This window comes from Chlorocebus sabaeus, chromosome 1 (assembly GCF_047675955.1).
Source record: "Chlorocebus sabaeus isolate Y175 chromosome 1, mChlSab1.0.hap1, whole genome shotgun sequence".
In the NCBI taxonomy this organism is placed as follows: domain Eukaryota; kingdom Metazoa; phylum Chordata; class Mammalia; order Primates; family Cercopithecidae; genus Chlorocebus; species Chlorocebus sabaeus.
Genome location: NC_132904.1, coordinates 7,714,890 through 7,742,802, shown reverse-complemented (window position 1 = coordinate 7,742,802; position 27,913 = coordinate 7,714,890). Strand labels below are relative to the sequence as shown.

Below are 27,913 nucleotides of genomic sequence, written 5' to 3'. Positions count from 1 at the left end.
CCGTGAAGATGGAGACAGGAGGAGTTTGTTTTGCTGCTCATAAATGCAAGAAGGGGCTTCTTTCCAACCCTGGAAGCCAAAGGGCCCTGTGGCTGACCCAGAGACTGGAAGACCCAGACGCCTGGAAAGGCGGCTCTGACTGGGAAGGAGCAAAGATAAATAAGCTGGGAGAGATTCCCCAACCCAGGAGGGTGGCCAGCGCGTCCTCCTCAGCCTGGAAGGAAAAGCTTGGCGCCCGGAACCTTTGTACTCGCGCTTCCCAGCGCTCGGGCACTATTGGGCGTTACGCGGCGGCGGGGGAGGGGCCGGTTGCCAGGACGACGCCTGCGAAGATGGCCGCTGCGTCCTCATCGGATTACAACGGCTGCGGAGCTGAGAGGTGAAGGCAGGGCCCCTCAAGGCTTCTTTTCCCACCCGTGTAAAGAGGGTCCCTTGGTCCCCGGGTTCGGGGCTCCTGCTGTTCTCGGGCAGTCTGGAAGGACTCTTATAGAGGTCAAATAGGGAAACCGAGGCCTAAGATGTGCATATGTGTGTCTGGAGGTCGCTCGGTGAGCCAGTGGCGGAGCCTGGACTTGTACCCAGACGTTCTGTACCTTACGTTCACAGTGACCTGTACCAGCTTACTCAAAGTTTTCTTCCCCTTCCATGGGACTCACTCCCCAACTCTTTCCCCCACTCCCAGCAATGAGGCCAATTCGAAATGGTTGGATGCGCACTACGACCCAATGGCCAACATCCACACCTTTTCTGCCTGCCTAGGTGAGTCTCTGGAACCAGGAACCCTGGGTTCTAGTGGGATGGGGAGTCAGACAATGGTCCTGTAGTGAAGCCTCTGGAATATCTGAGACCCTGGTTTTGGCCCTTTTGTTTTCCAGCGCTGGCAGATTTGCATGGGGATGGGGAATACAAGGTAAGCATATCACCCTCTCAGGAGAGTTGAGGGTAGGGGGATGTACCCAGAAATGAGATTTCCCGACGGCTGAAAAGAGGCCCAGCATACTCTGGAATTCACATATACTGTGAAAAAGCACATTTAGCTTTAAATTTTGTTTTTATGTGGAAAATGAGGAGAACGTATTAATTTCATAATACAGACTGCAGAAAGTAAAGCAGATCAAATATTTCTAGGGATTCTACTAAGACAAAGCCTCTTACTTTAGTTAACATGATTTCCTTGTTGGAAGGGCAAATCCCTTGGTTGGTGGGGGGCGGCATTAGAATCTGGAGGGAAAGTAAAAGGGAGGGAAGTGAACGTTTTGTTTATCAAAAGATTTTAAGATTGGCCATGAGCTGTCAATTGTTGAAGCTGGATAATGGGATATATGGGGGTTCACTATATCTCTTTACTTTTGTATGTGGATGAAAATTTTCCATGGTAAAAATGTTAAATTTTACATTTAATTTTAAGGCCAGCATGGTGGCTCACGCCTGTAATCCCAGCACTTTGGGAAGCTGAGGCGGGTGGATCACTTGAAATCAGGAGTTCAAGACCAGCCTGTCCAACATGGTGAAACACCATCTCTACTAAAAATACAAAAATTAGCCGGGCATGGTGGTGGGCAACGGTAATCCTAGCTACTTGGGAGGCTGAGGCAGGAGAATCGGTTGAACCCAGGAGGTGGAGGTTGAGTGAGCCGAGATCATGCCGCTATACTCCAGCCTGGATGACAGAGTGAGACTCCATTTCAAAAAAAAAAAAAAAAAAAAAAAATATATATATATATATATATATTAATTTTAAATAAAAAATATATTTTAAAATAAATATATATTTAATTTTAAATAAAAATGTAAATAAAGTTTAAAAGATGTAAATTTTTTAAAGGTAGAGAAATATATTCGGATAAAAGAAAGGAAGTTAGCATGGATTCAGTATCCATTTCTGGACTAGACCTTCCGTGGAGGCACATAAACATAGATTTTATTTATTCCCATTTTGTGAATGGGAAAATAGTTTCAAAGAGGTTAAGTTTACTTAATTTGTAACTGGGTCTGTTTGATTTTAAGTCTTGTGCTTTTTCCCCATAGCTCACTCACCATGGGCAATGACACCATGATAGATAAATCATGTGGGTAGCTAGAAGATTGTCCTGGAATCCTACCCCACATAGAGAGTGCAATAGGACTCAGTGGTTTTTGCCCCCAAATTCCTATCCATAATGCATTCAGTAATTCAGCAAGTGTATAGTGAGTCCCTACTGTGTGTCAGGCATTGTTGGGACTCTACACTTAGAAATACATCAGCATGTAGTCAGGAGGATATACAGACACTGTCAACAATTATTCCATGATATTGATTGAACACCTAGTTAGTATTTGGCTCTGGGCTTACAGTAGTGAGAGAAGAGAAACCACAGACACAGTAGCTAATAAGAAATGTTAGCCAGGCGCAGTGGCTCATGCCTGTAATCCCAGGACTTTACGAGGCCAAGGCAGGTAGATCACGAGGTGGAGTTCGAGACCAGCCTGGCCAACATGGTGAAACCCCATCTGTACTAAAATACAAAAATCAGCCAGGCATGGTGGCGGGCGCCTGTAATCCCAGCTACTTGAGAGGCTGAGGCAGGAGAATGACTTGAAACTGGAAGGTGGAGTTTTCAGTGAGCTGAAATCACGCCATTGCACTCCAACCTGGGTGACAGAGCAAGACTCCGTCTTAAAAAAACAAAAGAAAGAAATGTTAAATACCTTCACATAATAGAATGTTTAATGGCTAGTTTATTCACCATTGAGTCCCAGCATCTAGCCCAGTGCCTGGCACAAAGTATGTACTTGATAAATATTTGTGAGGAAGTGAGTAGATGCTAAAATTGAACATGTGGAAAGTATTATGGGGGCACCAATGAGAACAATGGATTCTATCTGGAGGCACCAGGAAGCAGTAATGTGTAAACTGGGCATTTAAGGATGAATGAAGTCTATCAAGAAGTCAAGGATGAGAGGATGGGGAAGGCATTTCAGGTAGAAGAAACAGCAAAAGCAGAGGCACAGAGGCTTAGAAGTTCATAGCATACTTGGAAAGAATAAATGTGAAGTTAGAAAGTTGAGGCCCATATAAAATAACTACCACATAAAAAAGTAGTTAAGACTATGGCTTTGGGTTCAGACAGACCTAGCTCTACCACTTTATAGCTGTGTGACTTTACTTAATATCTCTAAGACACAGCTTCCTCATTTGAGAAATGAGGCTAATAATGGTACCTGCTTCACAAGGTTGTTGAAAGTCGGGTGTAGTGGCACACATCTGTAGTCCTAGCTGCTTGGGAGGCTAAGGTGGGAAGATCCCTTAAGCCCAGGAGTTTGAGGCTGCAGTGACCCATGATTGCACCACTGCACTCCAGCCTAGGTGACAGAGCAAGACCCAGTCTCTTAAAAATAATAAGATTGGGCCGGGCGCGGTGGCTCAAGCCTGTAATCCCAGCACTTTGGGAGGCCGAGACGGGCGGATCACGAGGTCAGGAGATCGAGACCATCCTGGCTAACACAGTGAAACCCTGTCTCTACTAAAAAAAAAAAATACAAAAAACTAGCCGGGCGAGGTGGCGGGCGCCTATAGTCCCAGCTACTCGGGAGGCTGAGGCAGGAGAATGGCATAAACCCGGGAGGCGGAGCTTGCAGTGAGCTGAGATCCGGCCACTGCACTCCAGCCTGGGTGACAGAGCCAGACTCTGTCTCAAAAAAAAAATAAAATAAAATAAAATAATAATAATAATAAGATTGTCGGCCGGGTGCAGTGGCTCACGCCTGTAATCCCAGCACTTTGGGAGGCCGAGGCGGTTTGATCACAAGGTAAGGAGATCGAGACCACGGTGAAACCCCGTCTCTACTGAAAATACAAAAAAATTAGCTGGGGCCGGGCGCGGTGGCTCACGCCTGTAATCCCAGCACTTTGGGAGGCCGAGGCGGTTTGATCACAAGGTAAGGAGATCGAGACCACGGTGAAACCCCGTCTCTACTAAAAATACAAAAAAATTAGCCGGGGCCGGGCGCGGTGGCTCACGCCTGTAATCCCAGCACTTTGGGAGGCCGAGGCGGTTTGATCACAAGGTAAGGAGATCGAGACCACGGTGAAACCCCGTCTCTACTAAAAATACAAAAAATTAGCCGGGCGCGGAGACGGGCGCCTATAGTCCCAGCTACTCGGGAGGCTGAGGCAGGAGAACTGCGTGAACCCGGGAGGCGGAGCTTGCAGTGAGCCGAGATCGTGCCACTGCACTCCAACCTGGGGTACAGAGTGAGACTCCGTCTCAAAAAAAAAAAAAAAAAAATTAGCCGGGCATGGTGGCAGGCGCCTGTAGTCCCACCTTCTCGGGAGGCTGAGGCAGGAGAATGGCGTGAACCCGGGTGGCGACGGAGCTTGCAGTGAGCTGAGATCGCGCCACTGCACTCCAGCCTGGGAGACAGAGCAAGACTCCATCTCAAAAATAATAATAATAATAATAATAAGATTGTCAAGAGGGTTAAATGAAAGGATGCATGCAATTTCTGATGTGGTCCCTGGCACATACTGCATGCTCAGTATCCAGCCTTTCTTGGGTACCCACTTTCTGGCCAGAGCACAGCAATGGGAAGGGTGATAGGAAACAAGTTGGGAACTAGATCAGAGGGGCCTACCAGGCCTCATTCAGGGGAATGGGCTTGTGTGGCAGCTCCAGCAGCTTAGAAGATGGATTGGAGGGTGGAAAACTGAGAGACCAAAAAGCTTGGTTCCCCTCTGTGTGTCCACAGAGCACATCCTGCCCTGCATTTGGAAACCAGGCTTCAGCAGCCCAGATATGGGTGTCCCCGTCCCTCCCGCACTGACCTCTACCACTGTCCCAGTGTCTCTCTAGAAGTGCCTGGCATGGAAGAAATGTTTGCTGAATGAATAAGAAAAACATCAACTGCCACTTATTCCTCAGTAGCACTTACCAGGTTCTGTAACTCATTATCTCACTTGATTTTCACCACATACCATGAAAGTATTCTCATTTTGCAAGTGGGAAACCTGAGATTCAGAAAGGTTAGTCAACTTTCCCAAGGTCAGGCAGCTTGAAAGCCTGAAGGCAAAGCCTTTATTGGTGCAGGAATGAATGAATGCGCACCAGCAATAAGGCAAGAAGAGGGTCAGTGGGGAGGTCTTCAGACCCTGAGCCTAGAATGAGCCATCCTCTCCCTGCAGCTGGTGGTAGGGGACCTTGGCCCTGGTGGGCAGCAGCCCCGCCTGAAGGTGCTCAAAGGACCACTGGTGATGACCGAAAGCCCACTACCTGCTCTGCCAGCTGCTGCTGCCACCTTCCTCATGGAGCAACATGAGCCCCGGACCCCAGCTCTGGCACTTGCTTCAGGCCCTTGTATCTATGTGTATAAGAATCTCAGACCTTACTTCAAGTTCAGCCTGCCCCAATTGCCTCCAAATCCTCTGGAACAAGACCTTTGGAACCAGGCCAAAGAGGTAAATAACATGGGAGTTGGGAACCAGAAGGCAAAGATGGCAGCCACTGGGAGAGGAGGGCTGGGCTCCTGGGAAGAAGGTGGGCTGGTGGCAGGAGGTCAGTTATAGTCCATCTCTGACGGCAGCAGTGGTGGCACTTCTTTTTTTTTTTTTTTTTTTTTGAGACGGAGTTTCACTCTTGTTGCCCGGGGTAGAGTGCAATGGCATGATCTTGGTTCACTGCAGCCTCTGGCTCCTGGGTTCAAGCAATTCTTCTGCCTCATCCTCCTGAGTAGCTGGGATTACAGGCACCAGCAACCACGCCTGACTAATTTTTTGTATGTTTTAGTAGAGACACGATTTTGCCATGTTGGCCAGGCTAGTCTCAAACTCCTGACCTCATGTGATCTGTCTGCCTCAGCCCCACAAAGTGCTGGGATTACAGGCATGAACCACCATGCCCAGCCTAGTGGTGGTACTTTTGGACAAGGTGCTGTGCTTGGCTACTCAGCAGTGGCTCCCAGAGAGGCACTGAGCCAGTCCCCTTAGAGAGTGGAACCCAGAAAATTCCTCTAAACTAGCCACATCCCTGCCCAACTTTGAGGTAGATGAAACCAAAGAAGGCAGGGGCCTATCAGAAGGAGGACTGGAAACACCAAGAGAGGAGGGGAATTTGGGGAAGCGTCGATAAATGGGATGATGAACATGGCCCTGAGACTGGATTCAGATAATAGGTGTGAGCTAGGGGCTCAGTGCAGAGGCAAGCTGGCAGGGAGACAGAGACCGAGAGGTACCCCCAGAAGTGTGGAGCTCTCTGAGGGCATGGGCATTGGGTTTCCTGCCTGGCTTGAGCTCACAGGCTCACCCTTCTTCCACATTGTCACAGGACCGGATTGACCCCTTAACCCTGAAGGAGATGCTGGAGAGCATCCGGTGAGAGGCTGCCTTCCCCTTCATCCCCCTCCTCACTCCTTCATCCCATCTGAGCCCCAGGGCCCCATTCCTCCACTCGGCTGCCATGCTGGCCCCTTTCCTTGCAGGGAGATGGCAGAGGAGCCGTTGTCCGTCCAGTCACTCAGGTAAGGGCCCTGTGGAGGGCCAGGGTTTGGGAGGCTCCAGGTGGAGGAAGCAGCCACCAGATTGTGCCAGAATGATAGAGGAGGGCAGCGAGGCCGGGGCCTGCTGTGTGTCTCTGTGTGTTCTCTGTGTGTCTAGGTTTCTGCAGCTGGAGCTGAGTGAAATGGAGGCATTTGTAAACCAACACAAGTCCAACTCCATCAAGCGGCAGGTAATATCCCCTTCTCTTTTTATTTCCCTCTAAAAAAATTTACATTTTTTTAAAAGACTGCTTAACATCAGTGGTAAATTCTATAAGCAAACCCAACCAGTATCTCTTTGCTATATTCCTTCCAGCCATGCCATGTGTGTGTAGTCATAAAGCTGCAGTGCCTTCCGCATTCCAGTTAGTAGTGACAGGTTGTTTTGTATTTTTGTTGTTGTTGTTGTTGTTGTTGTTGTTTTGAGCCAGTCTTGTTCTCACCCAGGCTGGAGTGCAGTGGCATAATCTCAGCTTACTACAACCTCTGTCTCCCAGGTTCAAGCGATTCTCGATTCTCCTGCCTCAGCCTCCCGAGTAGCTGGGATTACAGGCATGCGCCACCACGCCCGGCTAATTTTTGTATTTTTAGTAGAGACGGGGTTTCGCCATGTTGGCCAGGCTGGTCTCGAACTCCTGACCTCAGGTGATCTGCCCGCCTTGGCCTCCCAAAGTGCTGGAATTACAGGCGTGAACCACCACACCCAGCCGACAGCTTTTAATATATAGATATATAGTCAGCAGGACACAGATTCTGAGAAAAAGATAGATACAAACATACATACATACATACGTACATACACAGATACATAGAAATAAAAAAGATCATGTTACATAAATTGCACATAACTTTTGTTTTCTTGAGAGTAAAGGTAATAGATTTTTATTACAGAAATTTTGGAAAAACAAAGAGGGGTATATAGGCCAAGCGCATTGACTCATGCCTGTAATCCCAGCACTTTGGGAGGCCAAGGGGGGATAATTGGAGGCCAGGAGTTTGTGACCAGCCTGGGCAAGAAAAAAGCGAGACTTCTTTTTTAAGTTAGCTGGGTGTGGTGGCATGTGCCTGTAGTCCCAACTGCTCAGTAGGCTAAGGCAGGAGGATTGCTGGAGCCCAGGAGTTGAAGGCTGCAGTGAGCTATGATTGTGCCAGTGCACTTTAGCTTGGGCAACAGAGTGATGAGAACTTTTTTTTTGTTTTGAGACAGTCTCGCTCTGTCACCCAGTCTTGCCCCCACCACCCAGAAAAAGAGGGAAGTATAAAGGAGAAATATAAATATGACTGTAATTTCACTACTGAGAGATCCAAAAGATACCTATTCTTCTTTGGGAGGCCGAGACGGGCGGATCACGAGGTCAGGAGATCGAGACCATCCTGGCTAACACAGTGAAACCCCGTCTCTACTAAAAACACACACAAAAAAAACTAGCCGGGCGAGGTGGCGGGCGCCTGTAGTCCCCGCTACTCGGGAGGCTGAGGCAGGAGAATGGCGTGAACCCGGGAGGCGGAGCTTGCAGTGAGCTGAGATCCGGCCACTGCACTCCAGCCCGGGCGACAGAGCAAGACTCCGTCTCAAAAAAAAAAAAAAAAAAAAAAAAAAAAGATACCTATTCTTACCATTTTGATATATTTTCTTCATAAGTATGCTTTTATATCCTACTTCTCTTGAGTATGTAATGTATTTTGAACATTCGCCTTTAGGAACTTCATTGTTAATGGCCTCTTGATTATGTCACTGACTATTCAGTATTTCCTGCATACTTTGTTTATATAACCATTCACATCCAGGTCATTAGACAAATGTTTCCCTTTTATTCACTTCCTACTTTTTGTAGTTATAATTTTAATGCCTTTATTGATGAACCTATGCATTGGTGAAACCTAGTGGTTCTTTTTTTTTTTTTTTTTTTTGAGATGAAGTCTTGCTCTGTAGCCAGGCTAGAATGCAGTGGTGTGATCTCAGCTCACTGCAACCTCTGCCTCCCGGGTTCAAGTGATTCTCATGCCTCAGCCTCCCGAATAGCTGGGATTACAGGTGCCCTCCACTGCGCCCGGCTAAATTTTGTATTTTTTAGTTAGAGATGGGGTTTCACCATCTTGGCCAGGCTGATCTCAAACTCCTGACCTCGTGATCACCTGCCTTGGCCTCCCAAAGTGCAGGGATTACAGGCATGAGCCACCACGCCCGGCCGATCTAGTGGTTCTTGACCTAGGGGCATCAACCCTCAGCCCAGGAACAGACTCCCAGAGCTGTCTTGCAGTTTAGAAAGCCCCATGGGAACCATCCACCCCATAGAGGCCACGCTCACGGAACACACTGACAAACACATGCCTCAGACTTTGGCTTGTGTTAGACCAATTCTATGAGAAACACTGCTCTCTCCTGCTGATCAGCAGCTTTGACATCCACAGCTGTCAATATCTTTGAGTCCTTTTAAAATGGGGAAGTGAATTACTGCTTAAAAGATGCAGTTTGGAGGGGGCAGTCTTCTCAAGTATCTGTCATCGTCACCACTCACATCTTTTTTTTTTTTTTTTGAGACAGAGTTTTGCTTGTTGCCCAAGCTGGAGTGCAATGGCACGATCTCAGCTCACTGCAACCTCCACCTCCTGGGTTCAAGCGATTCTCCTGCCTCAGCCTCCTGAGTAGCTGGGATTACAGGTGTGCACTACCACGTCCAGCTAATTCTTTGTATTTTTAGTAGAAATGGGGTTTCACCATGTTAGCCAGGCTAGTCTCAACTCCTAACCTCAGGTGATCTGCCCACCTTGGCCTCCCAAAGTGCTGGGATTACAGGCGTGAGTCACTGCACCCAGCCAACCACTCGCATCTTTGAGTTATCATTAACATTTGGAATGGGAATAGTTACCACTAGTATCTGTCCACATGTTTGTAAGCTTTCTCCTTCCATTAGGCACTGAAAATCATTCCTCTTTTTTCATCTTTTTTGGGGTAGGGTAAGGAGCTGGGTCTTCTTCTGTCACGGAGGCTGCAGTGCAGTGGTGTGATTGTGGCTCACTGCAGCCTCAAACTCCTGGGTTCAAGTGATCCTCCCCCTTCAACCTCCTGAGTAGCTGGGACTACAAGTGCATGCCACCACACCCAGCTAATTTTTTTTATTTTCATTTTTTGTAGAGATGGGATCTCACTATGTTGCCCAGGCTAGTCTTGAACTTCTGAGCTCAAGTAGTCCTCCCTCCTCAGCCTCCCAAAGTGCTGATATTACAGGCATGAGATGCTGTGCCCAGCTCTCTTTTTCAATCTTGATGATAATCACACAATGAGCACCTTTATCTAAAGAAAAACATTTTGCAGCCGAGCGTGGTGACTCTCGCTTGTAATCCCAGCACTTTGGGAGGCCGAGGCGGGCGGATCACGAGGTCAGGAGATCGAGACCAGCCTGGCTAACACAATGAAACCCCGTCTCTATTAAAAATACAAAAAATTAGCCAGGCGTGGTGGCAGGTGCCTGTAGTCCCAGCTACTCGGGAGGCTAAGGCAGGAGAATGGCGTGACCCCGGGAGGTGGAGGCTGCAGTGAGCCACGATCGTGCCACTGCACTCCAGCCTGGGTGACAGGGCAAGACTCTATCTCAAAAAAAAAAAAAAAAAAAAAATTTTGCTTCTGCTAATTTCTGTGGGAGAAATTCCTTACAAAGGGGATCTTTTCTTTTTTGTTTTCCCTTCAATTATAATTACAAAAGAAACATGTGCCCACTGTAGAAATGATAGAAAGGCATCATGAGGAAATTAAACATCACTTGTGATATCACTGTCCAGCAATAACTAGTGTTTGTTTAAGGGTTTAGCTTTCCACATGTTTTTGTATTCATATATTTTTTATTTTGAAATTTTTATTCTTTTCTTTTTTTTTTTTTGAGACAGAGTGTCGCTCTGTTGCCAGGCTAGAGTGCAGTGGTGTGATCTCAGCTCACTACAACCTCCACCTCCTGGGTTCAAGCGATTCTCCTGCCTCAGCCTCCCAAGTAGCTGAGACTACAGGCTCACGCCACCACACCCAGCTAATTTTTGTATTTTTAGTAGAGATGGCGTTTTACCATGTTGGCCAGGATGGTCTCGATCTCTTGACCTCGTGATCTGCCCGCCTTGGCCTCCCAAAATGCTGGGATTACAGGCGTGAGCCACCGCACCCAGCTTATTCTTTTCTTTTTTAAGAGATGGGATCTCACCATGTTCCCCAGGCTGGTCTCAAACTCCTGATCTCAAGTGATCCTCCCACCTGGGCCTCCCAAAGTGCTGGGATTACAGGCACGAGCCACCTTATTTGGCCTATATTCACATATTTTTAAAACTAGGATTATACTAATGTAATTTTTTTTTTTCTTTTCATTTTTTTGAGATGGAGTTTCGCTCCTGTTGCCCAGGCTGGAGTGCAATGGTGCGATCTCAGCTCATCGCAACCTCTGCTTCCTGGGTTCAAGCGATTCTCCTGCCTCAGCCTCCCGAGTAGCTGCAAATACAGGCATGCGCCACCACGCCTGGCTAATTTTGTATTTTTAGTAGAGACAGGGTTTCTCCCTGTTGTTCAGGCTGGTCTCAAACTCCCAACCTTATGTGATCCGCCCACCTCGTCCTCCCAAAATGCTGGGATTATAGGCGTGAGCCACTGCGCCCAGACTTTTATCTTCTTTTCTTTTCTTTTTTTTTTTCTGAGGTAGAGTCTCCTTCTGTCGCTGAGGCTTGAGTACAATGGCACGATCTCAGCTCACTGGAACCTCCACTTCCCAGGTCCAAGCAATTCTGCCTCAGCCTCCTGAGTAGCTGGGATTATAGGTACCCGCCATCATGCCGGGCCAAATTTTGTATTTTTGTAGAGATGGGGTTTCTTTTCTTTTTTTTTTTTTTGAGATGGAGTCTTGCTCTGTCGCTCAGACTGGAGTGCAGTGGCACCACCTCGGCTCACTGCAGCCTCTGCCTCCCAGGTTCCAGCTATCCTCCTACCTCAGCCTCCTGGGTCGCTGGGATTACAGGCGCATGCCACCATGCCTGGCTAATTTTCATACTTTTAGTAGAGACAGGGTTTCACTATGTTTGCCAGGCTGGTCTCGAGCTCCTGACCTCAGGTGGTCTGTCCCCAAAGTGCTTGGATTATAAGGGTGAGCCACCACGCCCGGCTGAGATGGGGTTTCACCATGTTGGCCAGGCTAGTCTTGAACTTCTGACCTCAGGTGATCTGCCCGCTTAAGCCTCCCAAAGTGCTGGGCTTACAGGTGTGAGCCACCACGCCCAGCCCTTTTCTTTTCTTTTTTTTTTTTTTTAAGACGGGGTCTTACTCTGTCAGTCAGGCTGGAATACAGTGGCAGGATTATAGCTCACTGGAGCATCAAACTCCTGGGCTCAAGGGATCCTCCTGCCTCAGCCTCCTGAGTACCTGGGACTACAGGTGCATGCCATCACACCTGGCTAATTTTTTATTTTTATTTTTTGTAGAGTTGGGGGTCTCATTTTGCTGCCCAAGCTGACCTCAGACTCCTGGGCTCATGCAATCCATCCACCTTGGTCCCCAAAAGTGCTGGGATTACAGGCATGATCCGCTGAGCCTGGCCCAAATATTCTTTTAAAATATGACTTTTTAAAAAATGACTTCAGCCGGGCATGGTGGCTCATGCATGTAATCCCAGCACTTTGGGGGGCTAAGGCAGGTGGATCACAAGGTCAGGAGTTCAAGACCAACCTGGGCAACATGGTGAAACCCTGTTTCTACTAAAAATACAAAAATTAGCTGGGCATGGTGGCATATGCCTATAATCCCAGCTAGTTGGGAGGCTGAGGCAGGAGAATCGCTTGAACCTGTGAGGCAGAGGTTGCAGTGAGCCGAGATTCTACCACTGCACTCCCGCTTGGGCGGCAGAGTGAGACCCTGTCTCAAAAAAAAAAAAAAAAAAAAGACTGCATAGTTTTTGATCATATGGATAGCTCATAATTGACTTAAGACAATCCTCTTTTATTAGAAAGTTAGATTTGTTGCAGCAAACACCTTTGTACTTAAATTTTCTGTCACATCTCTGATATATCCTCTTCATCCTCCTTTGCTCTCTTTCTTTCCTCCTGTGGCATTCTGGGAGTATCTTGGGGGTGGTGTGTGGAGGTTCCCTGGGTGACCCCTGGAGTCCTTCTGTAGACAGTTATCACCACCATGACCACCTTGAAGAAGAACCTGGCTGACGAGGATGCTGTGTCTTGCCTGGTGCTGGGCACCGAGAACAAGGAGCTCCTGGTGCTTGATCCCAAGGCTTTCACCATTTTAGCCAAGGTCAGTGTCAGGTCTGACCCTGGGCACACTGGAGGCTCGGGCTACATTCTCTCCCCATGCTTCACAGTTAGTTCTGGGTGATATATATGTTCTTTGTAGAAAAATTAGAAACTAGATAAGCATAAAGAAAGATATATATCAAAAAATCCTGCCGCCCATGGATATATACAATTAAAGTTGAAGCATAGGTCTTTCTAGACATTTTCATATTTAGACATAGATATATAACTTGATGTAAATACTTAACTTTATAAAAACAGGATTAGCTGGGTGTGGTGGTCCATGCCTCTAACCCTAGTGCTTTGGGAGGCCAAAGCAGGAGGATGGCTTAAGCCCAAAAGTTTGAGGCTGCAGTGAGCTATGATTGTGGCACTGCACTTCAGCCTGGGTGACAGAGTAAGACCCTGTCTCTAAAAACAATAAGTAAATAAATAAATAAAAGCAGGAGGTTCATGTAGCATGTTCTTTTCATGTAGCAGTATATCATCGGTGTCTTTCTGTATCTATAAAACCACATCAGCCTTTTGTGTTTTTTGTTCTTTTTTTTTTTGTTTTTGAGTCACCTGTGTCACCCAGGCTGGAGTACAGTGGCTCTATCTCAGCTCACTGCAGCTTCCACCTCCCAAGTTCAAGCAATTTTCATGCCTCAGCCACCTGAGTAGCTGGGACTGCAGGCATGCACCACCACGCCTGGCTCATTTTTGTATTTTTAGTAGAGATGAAGTTTCACCATGTTGGCCAGGCTGGTCTCAAATTCCTGACCTCAGGTGATCTCTGCATCTCAGCCTCCCAAAGTGCTGGGATTACAGGCCTGAGCCACCATGCCCAACCCCACATCAGCCTTTTTAAAGACCACACAATATCCATCATATAGAGGTACCATAATTTATTTATGCTGTCACCTATTGTACATTTAAATTGTTTTTCATTTTTTGCTATTAATACCAATGCTGCAGACTTTTTTACCCAAATATGCTTGCATGCTTCTTTGTTTGGTTTTGAGACAGTCTTGCTCTCTTGCCCAGGCTGAAGTACAGTGGTACAGTCTCAGCTTACTGCCACCTGTGCCACCTGGGCTCAAGCAGTCCTCTCACCTCAGCCTCTCATCTGTGGGACCACCATGCCCAGCTAAGTTTTGTACTTTTGGTAGAGACAAAGTTTTGCCATGTTGGACAGGCTGGTCTCGAACTCCTGAGCTCAAGCAATCCAAAGTGTTGGGATTACAGGCGTGGGCCACCATACCCAGCTGCATGGTTGTTTAAGTACAGCGTTAGGATGCAGTCCTAGAAGTGGCATTGTTTAGTCAAAAGGCACAGACAAGGCCGGGCGCAGTGGCTAACGCCTGTAATCCCAGCACTTTGGGAGGCCGAGGCAGGCGGATCATGAGGTCAGGAGATCGAGACCATCCTGGCTAACGTGGTGAAACCCCATCTCTACTAAAAAATACAAAAAGGCCGGGCGCGGTGGCTCAAGCCTGTAATCCCAGCACTTTGGGAGGCCGAGACGGGCGGATCACGAGGTCAGGAGATCGAGACCATCCTGGCTAACACGGTGAAACCCTGTCTCTACTAAAAATACAAAAAAAAACTAGCCGGGCGAGGTGGCGGGCGCCTGTAGTCCCAGCTACTCGGGAGGCTGAGGCAGGAGAATGTCGTGAACCCGGGAGGCGGAGCTTGCAGTGAGCTGAGATCCGGCCACTGCACTCCAGCCTGGGTGACAGAGCAAGACTCCGTCTCAAAAAAAAAAAAAAAAAAAAAAAAAAAAAAAAAATACAAAAAATTAGCCAGGCATGGTGGCGGGCACCTGTAGTCCCAGCTACTCGGGAGGCTGAGGCAGGAGAATGGTGTGAACCCAGGAGGCGGAGCTTCCAATGAGCCGAGATTGTGCCACTGCACTCCAGCCTGGGCGACAGAGCAAGACTCTGTCTCAAAATAAATAAATAAATAAAAGACACAGACTAAAAGGCTCTTGCTAATTGTTGCCCCAAGTTTCCCTCCTGAAAAACTGTATGAGTTTAAACTGGGTGTGAGTGAGGAGATTGGGACTTTAGACCAGGCACTCACTCAGAGGAGTTACTGACAGGGCAGGGAGGGATGGGGGATCCAGAGAAATTGGAGTGTTTGCATCTCTTCTTTGCAGATGAGCCTTCCCAGCGTCCCTGTCTTCTTAGAGGTTTCCGGCCAGTTTGATGTTGAGTTCTGGCTTGCCGCAGCCTGCCGCAATGGAAACATCTATATTCTGAGAAGGTAGCCACATCCATGGTCTCCGGGGCCGGTAGGAACATCTCAGAAAGCTGGTGGCTTCACAGGCTTGCAAGATGAGAGTGGGCTTTAAGGCTGGAATTTGGAAATGCAAAGAGCTGAGAACTTCATAAAGGAGGCTGAGCCCACAAGCACAAGGAGGATACCTGAAGGCTTGTGAGATAGGGGCTGGCACAGTGAGAGACTAGGCTGGGTGGCTATAGTACGGGAGTGATCAGAGATGAGAGGATAGGCTGGGCGCAGTGGCTCACACCCGTAATCCCAGCACTTTGGGAGGCCGAGGCAAGTGGATCACCTGAGGTCAGGAGTTCAAGACCAGCCTGGCCAACATGGTGAAACCCCGTCTCTACTAAAAATACAAAATTAGCTGGGCGTGGTGGCGCACACCTCTAGCCCCAGCTATTTGGGAGGCCGAGTTAAGAGAATTGCTTGAACCCGGGAGGTGGAGGTTACAGTGAGCCAAGATCGCACCACTGCACTCCAGCCTGGTTAATAGAGCGAGACTCCGTCTCAAAAAAAAATAAAAGGACCAGGCGTGTTGACTCACGCCTGTAATCCCAGCTCTTTGGGAGGCCGAGACGGGCGGATCACGAGGTCAGGAGATCGAGACCATCCTGGCTAACACAGTGAAACCCTGTCTCTACTAAAAATACAAAAAATTAGCCAGGCGTGGTGGCAGGCGCCTGTAGTCCCAGCTACTCAGGAGGCTGAGTCACGAGAATGGCATGAACCTGGGAGGTGGAGCTTGCGGTGAGCTGAGATCACACCACTGCATTCCAGCCTGGGTGACAGATGGGAAGAAATAAAAAAAAAATTTCCCATATTTGTTACTTTCCAGGGTACATGACATGACACTTGTTTATGCATTAGTTTAATATTCCATATAATATGCTTTTTTTTTTTTCTTTTTTTGGAGACAGTGTCACTTTGTCACTGAGACTGGAGTGCAGTGGCACGATCTTGGCTCACTGCAACCTCCACCTCCCGAGTTCAAGTGATTCTCCTGTCTCAGCCTCCTGAGTAGCTGGGACTACAGGTGTGCGCCACCACACCTGGCTAATTTTTGAATTTTTAGTAGGGATGGGGTTTCACCACATTGGCCAGGCTGGTCTTGAATGCCTGACCTCGTGATCCACCCGCCTTGGCCTCCCAAAGTGCTGGGATTACAGGCATAAGCCACCACGCCCAGTCTAAAATGCATTTTTTTAATTCAATAAATATTTATTGAGCACCTACTATGCATTATGCAGTGTGTGGTATTAGGGATATATTGATGAACAAGATAAATATGGTCCCTGTCCTTATGGGGAAGACAGATATATTAAAGTGAAGAAACTAAGATATTCCTACAAATTGGATGAGTGCTATGGAGAAAAAATACAAGCTCAGTGGGGAAAAATACTGGATAAGGGTGATCAGGAACACCTCTCTGTGGAGGTGACTTGAAGGTTAAGATGGAACCAGTTGTTGAGAAATTTGGGAAGAGTGTTGTAGGCCAACTCAAAGCGGGAAAGACATTGGCGTGTGCTTCTTGAATAGGGAGGAACTAACTGTACTTTCTGGAAAGGGAAACTACAATTGAGAGGCCAGTAAACTAAAAACTACATTGACACAGGGCAAAGCTCTTCATCCTTTTCTCATAATAAAGTGCCTAAGTCCACTTGTCCTGGCTAGTCCAGCCAAAGGTAAACTCACTGAAAACTCTGTTAAATGCCAGATGATCATACAAGCCACTATAGTGAAGGTGGGAGAAGACAAGCCACCATAGGGAAGGTGGGAGGAAGACACACTTGAGCTTTTCCAAGGCCACACATTTACTAAGGTGGCAGAGGTGGAAATAATCCCAGGGTCATACGCTTTGGGGCCAGTGTTCCTCCCAGGTGAGTCCATGGGGTTTAGAGAGAGGAGGGTCAGCCATGGAAGTGCAGACGATTTCTCTGGGGCCGGACAGTGTGTCGTTTATTCCACAGAGACTCCAAGCACCCCAAGTACTGCATCGAGCTGAGCGCCCAGCCTGTGGGACTTATCTGGGTACACAATATCCTGGTGGTGGGCAGTACCCAAGACAGCCTGCACGGCTTCACCCACAAGGTGCGCCCCCCAGCAAACAGCAGCCCCTCCACGCCTATGTCCCCAATGCCCCCTTGGCAAGGAAGCCCTCTGGCTTCCCCACCCCAGAAACTCTTCTTTCCACTGAAAGCCCTGAGCCCTCCACAGACACTGGCTGTTTCCTGCCAGGGGAAGAAGCTGTGGACAGTGCACATGCCTGCAGCCATCCTGACCATGAACCTCCTGGAGCAGCATTCCCGGGGCCTGCAGGCCGTCATGGCTGGGCTGGCCAACGGAGAGGTCCGCATTTATCGTGACAAGGCCCTTCTCAACGTCATCCACACCCCGGTGAGCCCCATCTGTGGCATCTGCCACTCACTCCTCCTTGCCCTGGTCTCACCTCCGGGGCTTCTTAGCTGCCTCTCCCGACCACACATTAATGCATTTCAAAAACATTTGTTGAGGCCAGGTGCAGTGGCTCACACCTGTAATCCCAGCACTTTGGGAGGCCAAAGTGGGCAGATCACCTGAGGTTAGGAGTTCAAAACCAGCCTGGCCAACATGGCATAACCCCCTTGCTACTGAAAATACAAAAATTAGCTGGGCATGGTGGCACGTACCTGTAATCCCAGCTACTCAGGAGGCTGAGGCAGGATAATCGCTTGAACCTGGGAGGCAGAGGTTGCAGTGAGCTGAGATCACATCATCCACTCCAGCCTGGACAACAGAGCGAGACTCCATCTTAAAAAAAAAAAAAAAAAGTGTTGAACACCTCATATGTACAAGTCACCATATTGGTAGGGGTGGGAGGGTGTAAAATGATGACTAAGTCCTTGTTTTCAGAAGGCTTACAGTCTAAGGTAACAGCCAGCCAGAGACACAGCAAATTTAAAAGCAGGGCCAACTGAAGCAGAGCAAAGTGCTAAAAAGCGCAGAGGGGGCTGAGTGACAAGGGTGGGGGGGTGAGATAAATGGGGATGGACTCCATGGGACACTTCACAGAACAAGTGACAGTTCAGCTGGGCCTCAAAACAGTTTGTCAGGTGGACAAATGGAGGAAGAACATTCTGCACCATTCAGAGAATAGCATGAATAAAGCCTAAGAAGTATGAAGGCTCTTGATTAAGGAATCCAGGTCATTTGATGAGTTTGGACCAGAGGTTTTCAGACTCTAAGTTGTGAATCATTAAATCAGTTTAGTGGATCACAACCAGCAACATTTTAAAAAATAGAATAGTAAATTCAAAGTATGTCACAAGTGAGGGCCAGGCACACTATCCCACGCCTGTAATCCCAGCACTTTGGAAGGCCGAGGCAGGTGATCACAGTTCTAGAACAGCCTGGCCAACATGGTGAAACCCCATCTCTACTAAAAATAAACAAATTAGCCAGGTGTGATGGCACACACCTGTAATCCCAGCTACTTGGGAGGCTGAGGCAGGAGAATTACTTGAACAATGGAAGGCGAAGGTTGGAGTGAACTGAGATCGCACCACTGCGCTCCAGCCTGGGCCACAGAGCAAGACTCTATCTCAAAACAAAAAAACAAAACAACAAAAATAAATAATTACAAATGCAAATACAAAAATTAGCCAAGCATGGCAGTGCACACCTATAATCGCAGCTACTGAGAAGGCTGAGGCAGAATCACTTGAACCCAGGAGGCGGAGGTTGCAGTGAGCTGGAGATCGTGCCACTGCACTCCAGCCTGGGCGATGAAGTGAGACTCTGTCTCAAAACAAAAAAGTATGTCACAAGTGAAACTGTGTGTGTGCATGTGTGCACCTGTGTGTGTAAATTGTCCCGTGTCACAATATAAAAGTTGCAAACAACTGGCTTGGGCCATAGGTGCTGGGAGGGCTGGTGGTATGCTGGTTGAAAGAAGGGTAAAGAAGAGAGAACTGACAGAAAAGGCGGGTTGGAGTCAAATGTTGAAGGCCTTCAGTGTCCTAACAAAGAGGACAAAAGCCATTGGAGGTTTTCTAGCAGAGACCAGACATATTTGTGTTTTTGAAAGGTAGCAAAGGCAGCATTGTGAAGGACAGACTGGGGAGAAAGCCCCAAAAGACAAGTCTGGGAGACCTATTTGGAGGCTGACCACAAAAGTGAGGGCCGGTGATATGTGGTCTAGAACTGAGGTAGTGAGATTGGAGTGGAGATGAGAAATATAGGAACTATTTCAGAGGCAGTGATGCCCCAGGCCTATCTCTATCACTTCTCACCTATTACATCTGCGGCCTCCCCTACCCATCCCCTGTCTTGCTTGCCTCTCCAAGATATTTCCCCAGCTAAACTCTGACGTCTCCACATAGGATGCAGTGACCAGTCTTTGCTTTGGCCGCTACGGGCGGGAGGACAACACCCTCATCATGACCACTCGAGGTGAGTGGAGTCAGACCTGGCAAGGGCTCTGGAGTCAGGAGTGAAGGGACAGGGCTGCTTCTGGGAAAAGAGGAGAAGGTGGGTATGAAGCATGGGTGGACCTGGGTGTGGAAAGCAAGGCCTACAGATGTGTCCTTCTGGAGCTAGGCCTCCACCGGGACAGCCCAGGGGCTGGGTCCTGGGCTGGATTCAATCTCTCTATTTCACCCGGCATGCCCAGGCATTGTGCCTGCCACAATGCCAGGAACATCACAGTACTCCACAAATAACTGCTAAGTGGATTAATGAATTAATGATGGGAGACTATTAAGATGCAGTTCATTACTTCCAGAAATAGTCTCATCTGGAAGACAGATGTGTACGGAAGCAACTCTATAGGAGGCAGATTGTTTGGGGAAGAAAGAATGGGAATGTGGGTAGAAGTAGGGAGGACAAATCCATTTCCACTGTCCACTTCCCTAGGTGGTGGCCTGATCATCAAGATCCTGAAGCGTACAGCAGTGTTTGTAGAGGGAGGAAGTGAGGTGGGTCCCCCACCAGCCCAGGCCATGAAACTCAACGTGCCCCGTAAGACCCGGCTTTACGTGGATCAGACACTGCGAGAGCGGGAGGCTGGCACTGGTGAGACTCAGACTGGGTCCTTTCCCTTCTTCCTCCTCCATTACTCCTACACAGCAAAGCTGGGGGAGTGCTGTCTAGCCACCCTGTGTAGTGGGAGGAGATCTCAGCCAACTAGGCAGGTCACTCGCCTCTGGAAATCCAGGGACAGCCTAGGAGGTACATCTTGCCTGCAAATCACTGTTCCTCAGGCCGGAAGGTGCTGTGGGTGACAGCAAGAACCCTTAGAATCCAGGGAAGGGAACAGTCACTTCCAAATGCAGGAATTCTCATGAGGAAAGTAGAATTTTGGCTGGGTATGGTGGCTCATGCCTGTAATCCCAGCACTTACAGAGAGTCAGAGGTGGGGGGACAGCATGAGTCCAGGAGTTCAAGACCTACTTGGGTAACATAATGATACTTCTTTCCCCCTCCCAAAAAAAAGAGAGAGAGAGAGAAAAGTAGAATTTGACCAGTGTCTTCTTGTCCAGTTTTTCCTGCCCACTTGTTTATTTGTTCATTCATTCATCGTTCGTTCATTCATTCACTCATTTACTACCTATGATTATGCCAGGCCTTGTGCCAGGTGCCTTGAATTAGAATAGTCCCCACCTTGGGCCGGGTGTGGTGGCTCATGCTTATAATCCCACCACTTTGGGAGGCTGAGACGGGCAGATCATGAGGTCAGGAGTTCAAGACCAGCCTGGCCAATATGGTGAAACCCCATCTCTACTAAAAATACAAAAATTAGCCAGGCGTGTTGGTGTGCACCTATAGTCCCAGCTACTTGGGAGGCTGAGGCAGAAGAATCGCGTGAACCCAGGGGGCGGAGGTTGCAGTGAGCCAAGATCGTGCCACTGCACTCCAGCCTAGGCAACAGAGCGAGACTCTGTCTCAAAAACAAAAACAAAAAACAAAAAAAACAAGAATAGTCCCTACCTTAGGAACTCATGAAGGGGCCAACTTCGTGATGAGGTGTAGAAGGGGTTTCTGCAAAGAGCTTTTGGAGCGCACAGAGGGAGTAAGGACTTCTGCCTGGGAAGCTTGGGAAAGGCTTCAGAGTGAGGTGACTTTGGGCTTCACCCTAAAAGATGATTGCCAGACCCCCAGACAGGGCAGAGCAGGGTAATGTAGGCAGAGGCACAGGGCGTTGACCTGGATTTAAGAAAGCAGGTTCAGTTCAGTGGCTCACGCCTGTAATCCCAGCTCTTTGGGAGGCCGAGGCAGGCGGATCACCTGAGGTCAAGAGTTCGTGACCAGCCTGGCCAACATGGTGAAACCCCCTTGCTACTAAAAATACAAAATCAGCTGGGCATGGTGGCATGCGCCTGTAATGTCCTGAGGCAGGAGAATCACTTGAACCCAGGAGGCAAAGGTTGCAGTAAACCAAGATCACACCACTGCACTCCAGCCTGGGCGACAAGAGCGAGACTCCATCTCAAAGAAAAAGAAAATGTACAAAGTCTAATAAAATTGTAAAACTATCTTCAAGAACAGAAAAGACCACCTTCAAGAATGCTTAAGTGGAGAGATTTACCAAGTTGCAGGATGGGAAGACCTAATGCTGTAAAAGCTTTAAGTTGCAGTTAAAATCCCAGTGGGGTTTGTTTTAAGAACCTGGCCAGTTGATTCAAAGAGTAAACCTAAGAAGATCGGGGAAAATAAGAATAGGGGCCTTACCCTATCAGGTAGCAAAATGAACTCAAGCTGTGGGAATCAGAAGCTGTGGGAATCAGAAGCTGTGGTGTGGATGTAGAAATAGAATGGAGATCGGGACAGGATTAGGAAGTCCAGAAACTGACCCTGAACATGTGGAAAGTCAGAGTGTGTGAAAGGTGTCATTTTGAATTGGCAGGGAAATGTGAGACTGTCCAAAAACACACAATCAGGACAACTTGCTTCTAGAAAAGAAAATTAGACCTTTTCGGCCAGGCACAGTGGCTCATGCCTGTAATCCCAGCACTCTGGGAGGCCAAGGTGGGCGGATCACCAGAGGTCAGGGGTTCGAGACCAGCTGACCAACGTGGTGAAACCCCATCTCTACTAAATACAAAAAATTAGCCAGGCTTGGTGGCGCATGCTTGTAATTCCAGCTGCTTGGGAGGCTGAGGCAGGAGAATTGCTTGAATCCGGGAGGCAGAGGTTGCAGTGAGCTGAGATCGTGTCATTGTACTCCTGCCTGAGCAACAAGAGTGAAACTCCATCTCAAAAAAAAAAGCAAGAAAATCAGACCTTTTCTTCATATCGGCCACAAAAATTAGTTCTGGATAGATTAAAAATAAATTGTAAAAGTACTGGAGAAAAAGGGCATAAAATGTGAAACTTGGAATGGCAGAAGCCACCTCACACCCATGGAAGAGCGAGGCCAGCCTGGGGGACCGGGGTGCCCAGTCTGGATGAGGAGGGACAGTGGGGTGGGCGCGGGGTGGGCCCTGGAGGCAGCTTAGGGAAGAGTCATGTGATCCTGCAAACGGTGAGATGTGAGGGGTGGACCTAGGTGACTTGACGGACAGGGAGGCAGTGAGGGAGGCAGGATCATGAGGCTGGTTTCCACAGCACTGGGCCTGAGGTGTTGATGGGACTTCCCCGTGGAGATGAGCAGGAGGCAGGCGCGGGTGCTCACTAAGCTGCTGGAGACACATGCACAATATTGAGCGTGGACACTGAGGACTCAGGAGGAATGTGGGGCCTGCCCTCAGGAGCTCGTGGCTGTTCCTCTTTGTGGTGGTCAGAGCTGTGGCAGGACACGGATTGTCTGGGGGAAGAAGATGGAGGATGAGAAGAGGACCGTGGACCAGACTCAGAACAACAGCCTCTAGGGCCAGACAGAGGAGCCAGCGAAGGAGCTAGACAGTGCGGGCAGGGAGGTGGTAAGAGAGTGAGAAGAGGCAGGGCAAGGCCACAGCATCCAGTTTTGCCAGAAGGCTGGGCTCTTTCCCACCTCCCCAGCTCCTGCAGACCCCTCCCGCAGCACCCTCCTCTTGCACCATCCCCACACCAGCCTGAGCAGGAGTGCCCTGTTGCTGCCTCCTCCCTGCCACCCCTACATCCACCATTAGCCTCTGGGACCCTTCTCCACAGCCATGCACCGGGCCTTCCAGACAGACCTATACCTGCTGCGCCTGCGGGCTGCCCGTGCCTACCTGCAGGCCCTCGAGTCCAGCCTGAGCCCCGTGTCCGCGACAGCCCGAGAGCCACTCAAGCTGCACGCCGTGGTGAGCATCTGGGTGAGGACAGAGTCAGGGCCAGAGGGGCAGAGGCCAGGGTGCGCAGGAACCCCTCTGCCACACAGCTAAGCCCCTCAGCCAATTCCAAGCCAACTCAGCCCGTGCTCCCCATCACCTTCCCGCAGACCTGGGGACGAGTCTCGTGTCCTCCTTGGTGAGAGCAGCCTCACCTTCTCACCCTCCTGTGCCACCTCTCTCCTCAGCTGGTCATGCCGAGGGTCCAGCTCAGGCCCCCAGAGTAGTCACATTGGGATATTTCTTCCCAAGAACCTGATGGGATCCTTACACCTGTGGTACAGGGAAGAAGGCTGTCACTTTGGTAACTGTGGGCAGCCCAACGTGTTAGGACTGCTGGGTACAGGGAAGGGGCCATCCCGGCCTCAACCGAAAGCACCGAGACCAGCACGGGCACAATGAGGAGCCCGCAAGGCTCAGACGCAAATGAGCTTAGGGTCAGCAGGGCTCTGACCAGCTCTAAATGTGTCCCTGAGGTGTGGCATCTGACCCAACCAGGTTCTGAGTTCTCTTTTCCTAAAGAGTGGATAGATGCAGAGGAGGAAGAGGCTACAGGGCAACTCCGGGGAAGTGGGAGAAAAATGAACTGATCAAGGCTACCCTAGGATGAAAGTGGGAGGTGGAACAGGCAGGGGGTGGGGTGAGGGGCTCAGGGTGAGAGTCGAGGCCCGCAGTCCCAGGCCAGCTCTGCCTCTGACTTGCTGCCTGGCCTCCCTCAGGCTCTCACCCTCTCTGGCCTCTTCTGATCCCTCTGCCCCTTCTGGTCTTCTGTGTCTGCTGGGAGGCAGATTGAGTAGGAGGAGGGGACATGAGGGCATTGGTGGAAGGAAGGCAGAGCACACTGTAATCCGTGCCCAAGGCTGCCAGGTCCTAAGGGCTTTCTCCACCCACCCCCTCCACAGGTTCAGGGCCTTGGCCCCACCTTTAAGCTCACACTTCACCTGCAGAACACCTCGACAGCCCGTCCTGTCCTGGGGCTGCTGGTCTGCTGCTTGTACAACGAGGCGCTCTATTCCCTGCCCCGGGCCTTCTTCAAGGTACTGGATGCTCCTCACTTAGATATGGAGTGGAAAAGGCCAGGACAGGGGCCTGATGAGATGCCCACAGAGCCCCACCAGGTCAGGGTCAGAGCATGTGGGTGGCTGCCAGCTGGCCAGCAAACCTATTCTCCCACCACAGACCAGGCCAAGGCCCCAGCAGGGGCCTCTGGAGGGAGCCCCAAGCTCTACCTCTGCTGCTTTTCTTGCAGCCTGTGAGGGGTCTCCAGGAGCCATACCAAAGGTGCTGGGAAAACTGCCAGAGCCTGAGCCCCACCTATACCTCCCAGAAGCCTTTTGGGGGCTGGGGGACCCCAGAGCCCACCCTGCTGCCCAGCTACTTCTGCAACAGAAAGAGGAGCCTCTGTGCCTCAAAGAGCATCGCCCACAGAGTGAAGGGCCTGGTTTTCCCCTAGGGCCCAGGTCTGACCCCAAGTTGGCAGGACCAGACTGCGAAAGACTGGAATATGCAGTAAACAGCCCCAGACTGGGCGGAAGTCCAGAGGTCTAGGTTTCATCATTCACCATGTGGCCCTGGGGCATTCACTTCCTCACCACACCTGCATCCTCCTCCACCCGGCAGTTGTCTTGCCCACCCTGCAGGGGTGCTGAGGCTTAGCAGAGACTGGGCCTGAATACACTTGGGAATGTGCCAAACACTGTCACGAGGGCTGGTTTCCTTCTTTGTCCCCAAACTTAGGTACCCTTGCTGGTGCCTGGGCTCAACTACCCCCTGGAGACCTTTGTGGAGAGTCTCAGTAACAAGGGCATCTCAGACATCATCAAGGTAGGCGCCACACTTGTACCATGTGGAAGGTGAGTGGGACCCTGGGGAGGACAGTCAGGGTGAGTGCCAACAAAGCCCTTGGGGGGCTACCGGGTGGGGGTGGGGGTATCTGCACAGTGGAGCCCTATGGCCTGTTATTGGGGCCAGCGCAGACCCTAACGGCAAGGGGTCAGGGGTGCATGCCCCCTGCTGCCATGGCCACTCCTCCATAGGTGCTGGTGCTTCGAGAAGGCCAAAGTGCACCCTTGCTGAGCGCCCATGTCAACATGCCCGGGAGCGAGGGGTTGGCGGCCGCCTGAGCCCTCAGCTGCTGTGAAAGCCCCTGTACAATCAGCCAGGGAGAACTGGGCAGGTTCAATGGCCCCAGGCCCACTCCTCACACAGCAGTGTGCTGAGGCAATACCTCGTTTCCCCTCTCCTAAGCACCCCCTTCCTCACCATCCCCACTGCTGGGCCTATAGTAGCAGGTTAGTGAGTACCCAGGAAGGCTCAACTCCTCCTCCCACAGGACCAACCAGGCATGGTCCCGCTGAGGTCCTGCTACGCCATCCCCTCCCCAGCCTTTTCCAGAAACCATACCGGGCTCGGAACAGAGCTCCAAAGCGGTCAAATTGAGCTGAGCAGGACAGGCCCAGCCTTTCTCCACTGCCACATCCCTCATGCACATCACTCATCTCCCGCTGCAGGCCAAGGCCAAAATTGGGCTAGTCCTGGCCAGGGAGATCAGAAGCTCTTCTGGGGTGAGACTGAGCCTCCTGTTGCTCCCTGGAGTTCCAGAGGCTGGGCTGCAGCCCACTCAGCCTGCGGGCAAAACATGTGCTCTCCTCTCTGCTTGTCAGCTGAGCAAGCCCAGGGAATAGCCCTCATCTCCCCAAGAAACTTATCTGAAATCTTAGACTTAGCCAGTCTCAGGCCTACAATGCCACAAAAAGGTTGTTCAGGGAGAAGGGGGTGCAGGAGGGCAGAGGGTGCCCTGCAAGGAGCTGGTAGCTCCAGCCTCACTAGAGCTCCTAAAGATCACACAGCAGCTGCTCCTGACAGGGATGCTCATGCCCAGAAAGAAACCCCAGGAGAGGAAGGCAGAGCGAGACAGAGCAGAGCCAGGGCCAGGAGCACCAGGAAAGGTGTTTCTGGGGCTCCGGGGAGGTGCCACAGGAGGCAGAAGTCCAGAACTGCCCATATAGATGCCCTTCTATGTCCTGGGGCCCAAATCAGTCCTGGATGGGAAGTTCCCAGGGCAGTGGCCACATCATGAGAATTAGCAGGAAAGGCGGGGCCTTTCTCATCATAGCTGTTTCTGAGGATGAAATGGGAGACATATGCCCAGCACCTGATGTAAATTTATGTCATGTAATACTATGTACCTACCACTAAGAAATACATGAGCCGCGCCATGTGGACAGTAAGTGTTCATAAAGCAACGTGAAGCAAGAGACAGTGCAGGGTGCCCAGTGCACACACTAGAGAGAAATTGTGGACATTAAGCACAAGCAGAATTGGTGTCTTTCTAAAACATACTTATTTAAAAACATGTATCCACTTACTAATGTGGAACTACACAGTTTGTAACAAGAAAACAGTCTCCCCATTCTCTAGTACAGCTCCCCTACCCAGCAGTCACTTCTAGTTCATTCAGCTATTTTTAAAATGTGCTTATGTGACTCTTGCTTGATAGATCAATCTTAGGCATTACCTGTTGACTCCCTATTGTCATACATGAGGCTTTAGCTCTCTTTTGTCAGCACCCCTCCCCCATCCCTAGTTATTAGGTTAAAAAATACTCAGATTATTATTTCTATTACTATGTGAAACTTATTAACTGCGGAGCCAAGAGATGGACTATAATTAAATTACCTTCCTTGTACTGTTTTTTAAATGGAGTTAATGAGTTGCCCTGAGTTTCTCATTTACTTTGTTTTCTGATGGGCCAATTGCTAATTCTTCCCCTACCGTCTGACAGCTCCTCTTTTTTCTAGACACTTCCCTTCATCCCCTGCTTCACTGAGGACTGTCTGTTCTCCAGGTAAATTCCCTTTGCCTTTCTCCTGGGCTAGATCCTGATTCCTGGGCCCAGTGGCTTCCTATTTCTCAGTTCACCCTCATTTGGTGAAACATATCCTCAAATATCTTCTTTAAAAAGTTGTGGCCAGAAGGCCAGGGGCCTTGGCTCACACCTGTAATCCCAGCACTTTGGGAGGCTGAGGTGGGCAGATCACAAGGCCAGGAGTTTGAGACCAGCCTGGCCAACATGGTGAAACCCCATCTCTACTAAAAATACAAAAACTAGCTGGGCATGGTGGCAGGTGCCTGTAATCCCAGCTACTTGGGAGGCTGAGGCAGGAGAATTGCTTGAAACAGGAAGGCAGAGGTTGCAGTGAACCAAGATTGTGCCACTGCACCACTCTAGCCTGGGCAAGAGCAAAACTCTGTCTCAAAAAAAAAAAAAAAAAAAAGGCAAAACTCTGTCTCAAAAGAAAAGAAAAAAAAAAGTCATTAGAGGCCAGGTACAGTGGTTAACACTTGTAATCCCAGCCCTTTGAGAGGCCAAGGCAGGAGGATCACTTGAACCCATAAGCTGGAGACTAGCCTGTGCAACATGGTGAGACCCTGTCCCTATCAAAAAAAAAAAGTCGTTAGAGTTTTTAAAGATTTTTTTATTTATTCATTTTATTTATTTATTTATTTTTATTTATTTATTTTTTTTGAGATGGAGTCTCACTCTATCGCCCAGGCTGGAGTGCAGTGGCGCCATCTCAGCTCACTGCAAGCTCCGC

General features: G+C 49.5%; 1 protein-coding gene and 1 pseudogene across 4 annotated transcripts; both read left to right on the top strand.

Moving 5' to 3' along the window:
• The first annotated feature begins 283 nt into the window (after positions 1-283).
• Positions 284-27,019, top strand: BBS1 (Bardet-Biedl syndrome 1). 4 transcript variants are annotated; one of them, XM_007973584.3, is made up of 17 exons: positions 284-379; positions 683-759; positions 876-910; positions 5,162-5,434; positions 6,300-6,346; positions 6,454-6,492; positions 6,629-6,701; positions 12,653-12,784; positions 14,924-15,030; positions 17,016-17,136; positions 17,284-17,442; positions 19,407-19,476; positions 19,939-20,097; positions 23,155-23,288; positions 24,218-24,352; positions 25,053-25,139; positions 25,352-27,019. In XM_007973584.3, the coding sequence occupies exons 1-17, from the start codon at positions 333-335 to the stop codon at positions 25,436-25,438; spliced, it is 1,782 nt and encodes a 593-aa protein (XP_007971775.2). In that variant the 5' UTR covers positions 284-332; the 3' UTR covers positions 25,439-27,019. The 4 variants fall into 4 exon arrangements, with proteins under 4 accessions (XP_007971775.2, XP_037854952.1, XP_037854953.1 ...); XM_037999024.2 differs by having other exon boundaries at positions 23,155-23,300; positions 25,352-25,459; XM_037999025.2 differs by lacking the exon at positions 12,653-12,784 and having other exon boundaries at positions 23,155-23,300; positions 25,352-25,459.
• LOC140711417 (uncharacterized) lies at positions 25,660-27,019 on the top strand (annotated as a pseudogene).
• Positions 27,020-27,913: the final 894 nt, after the last annotated feature.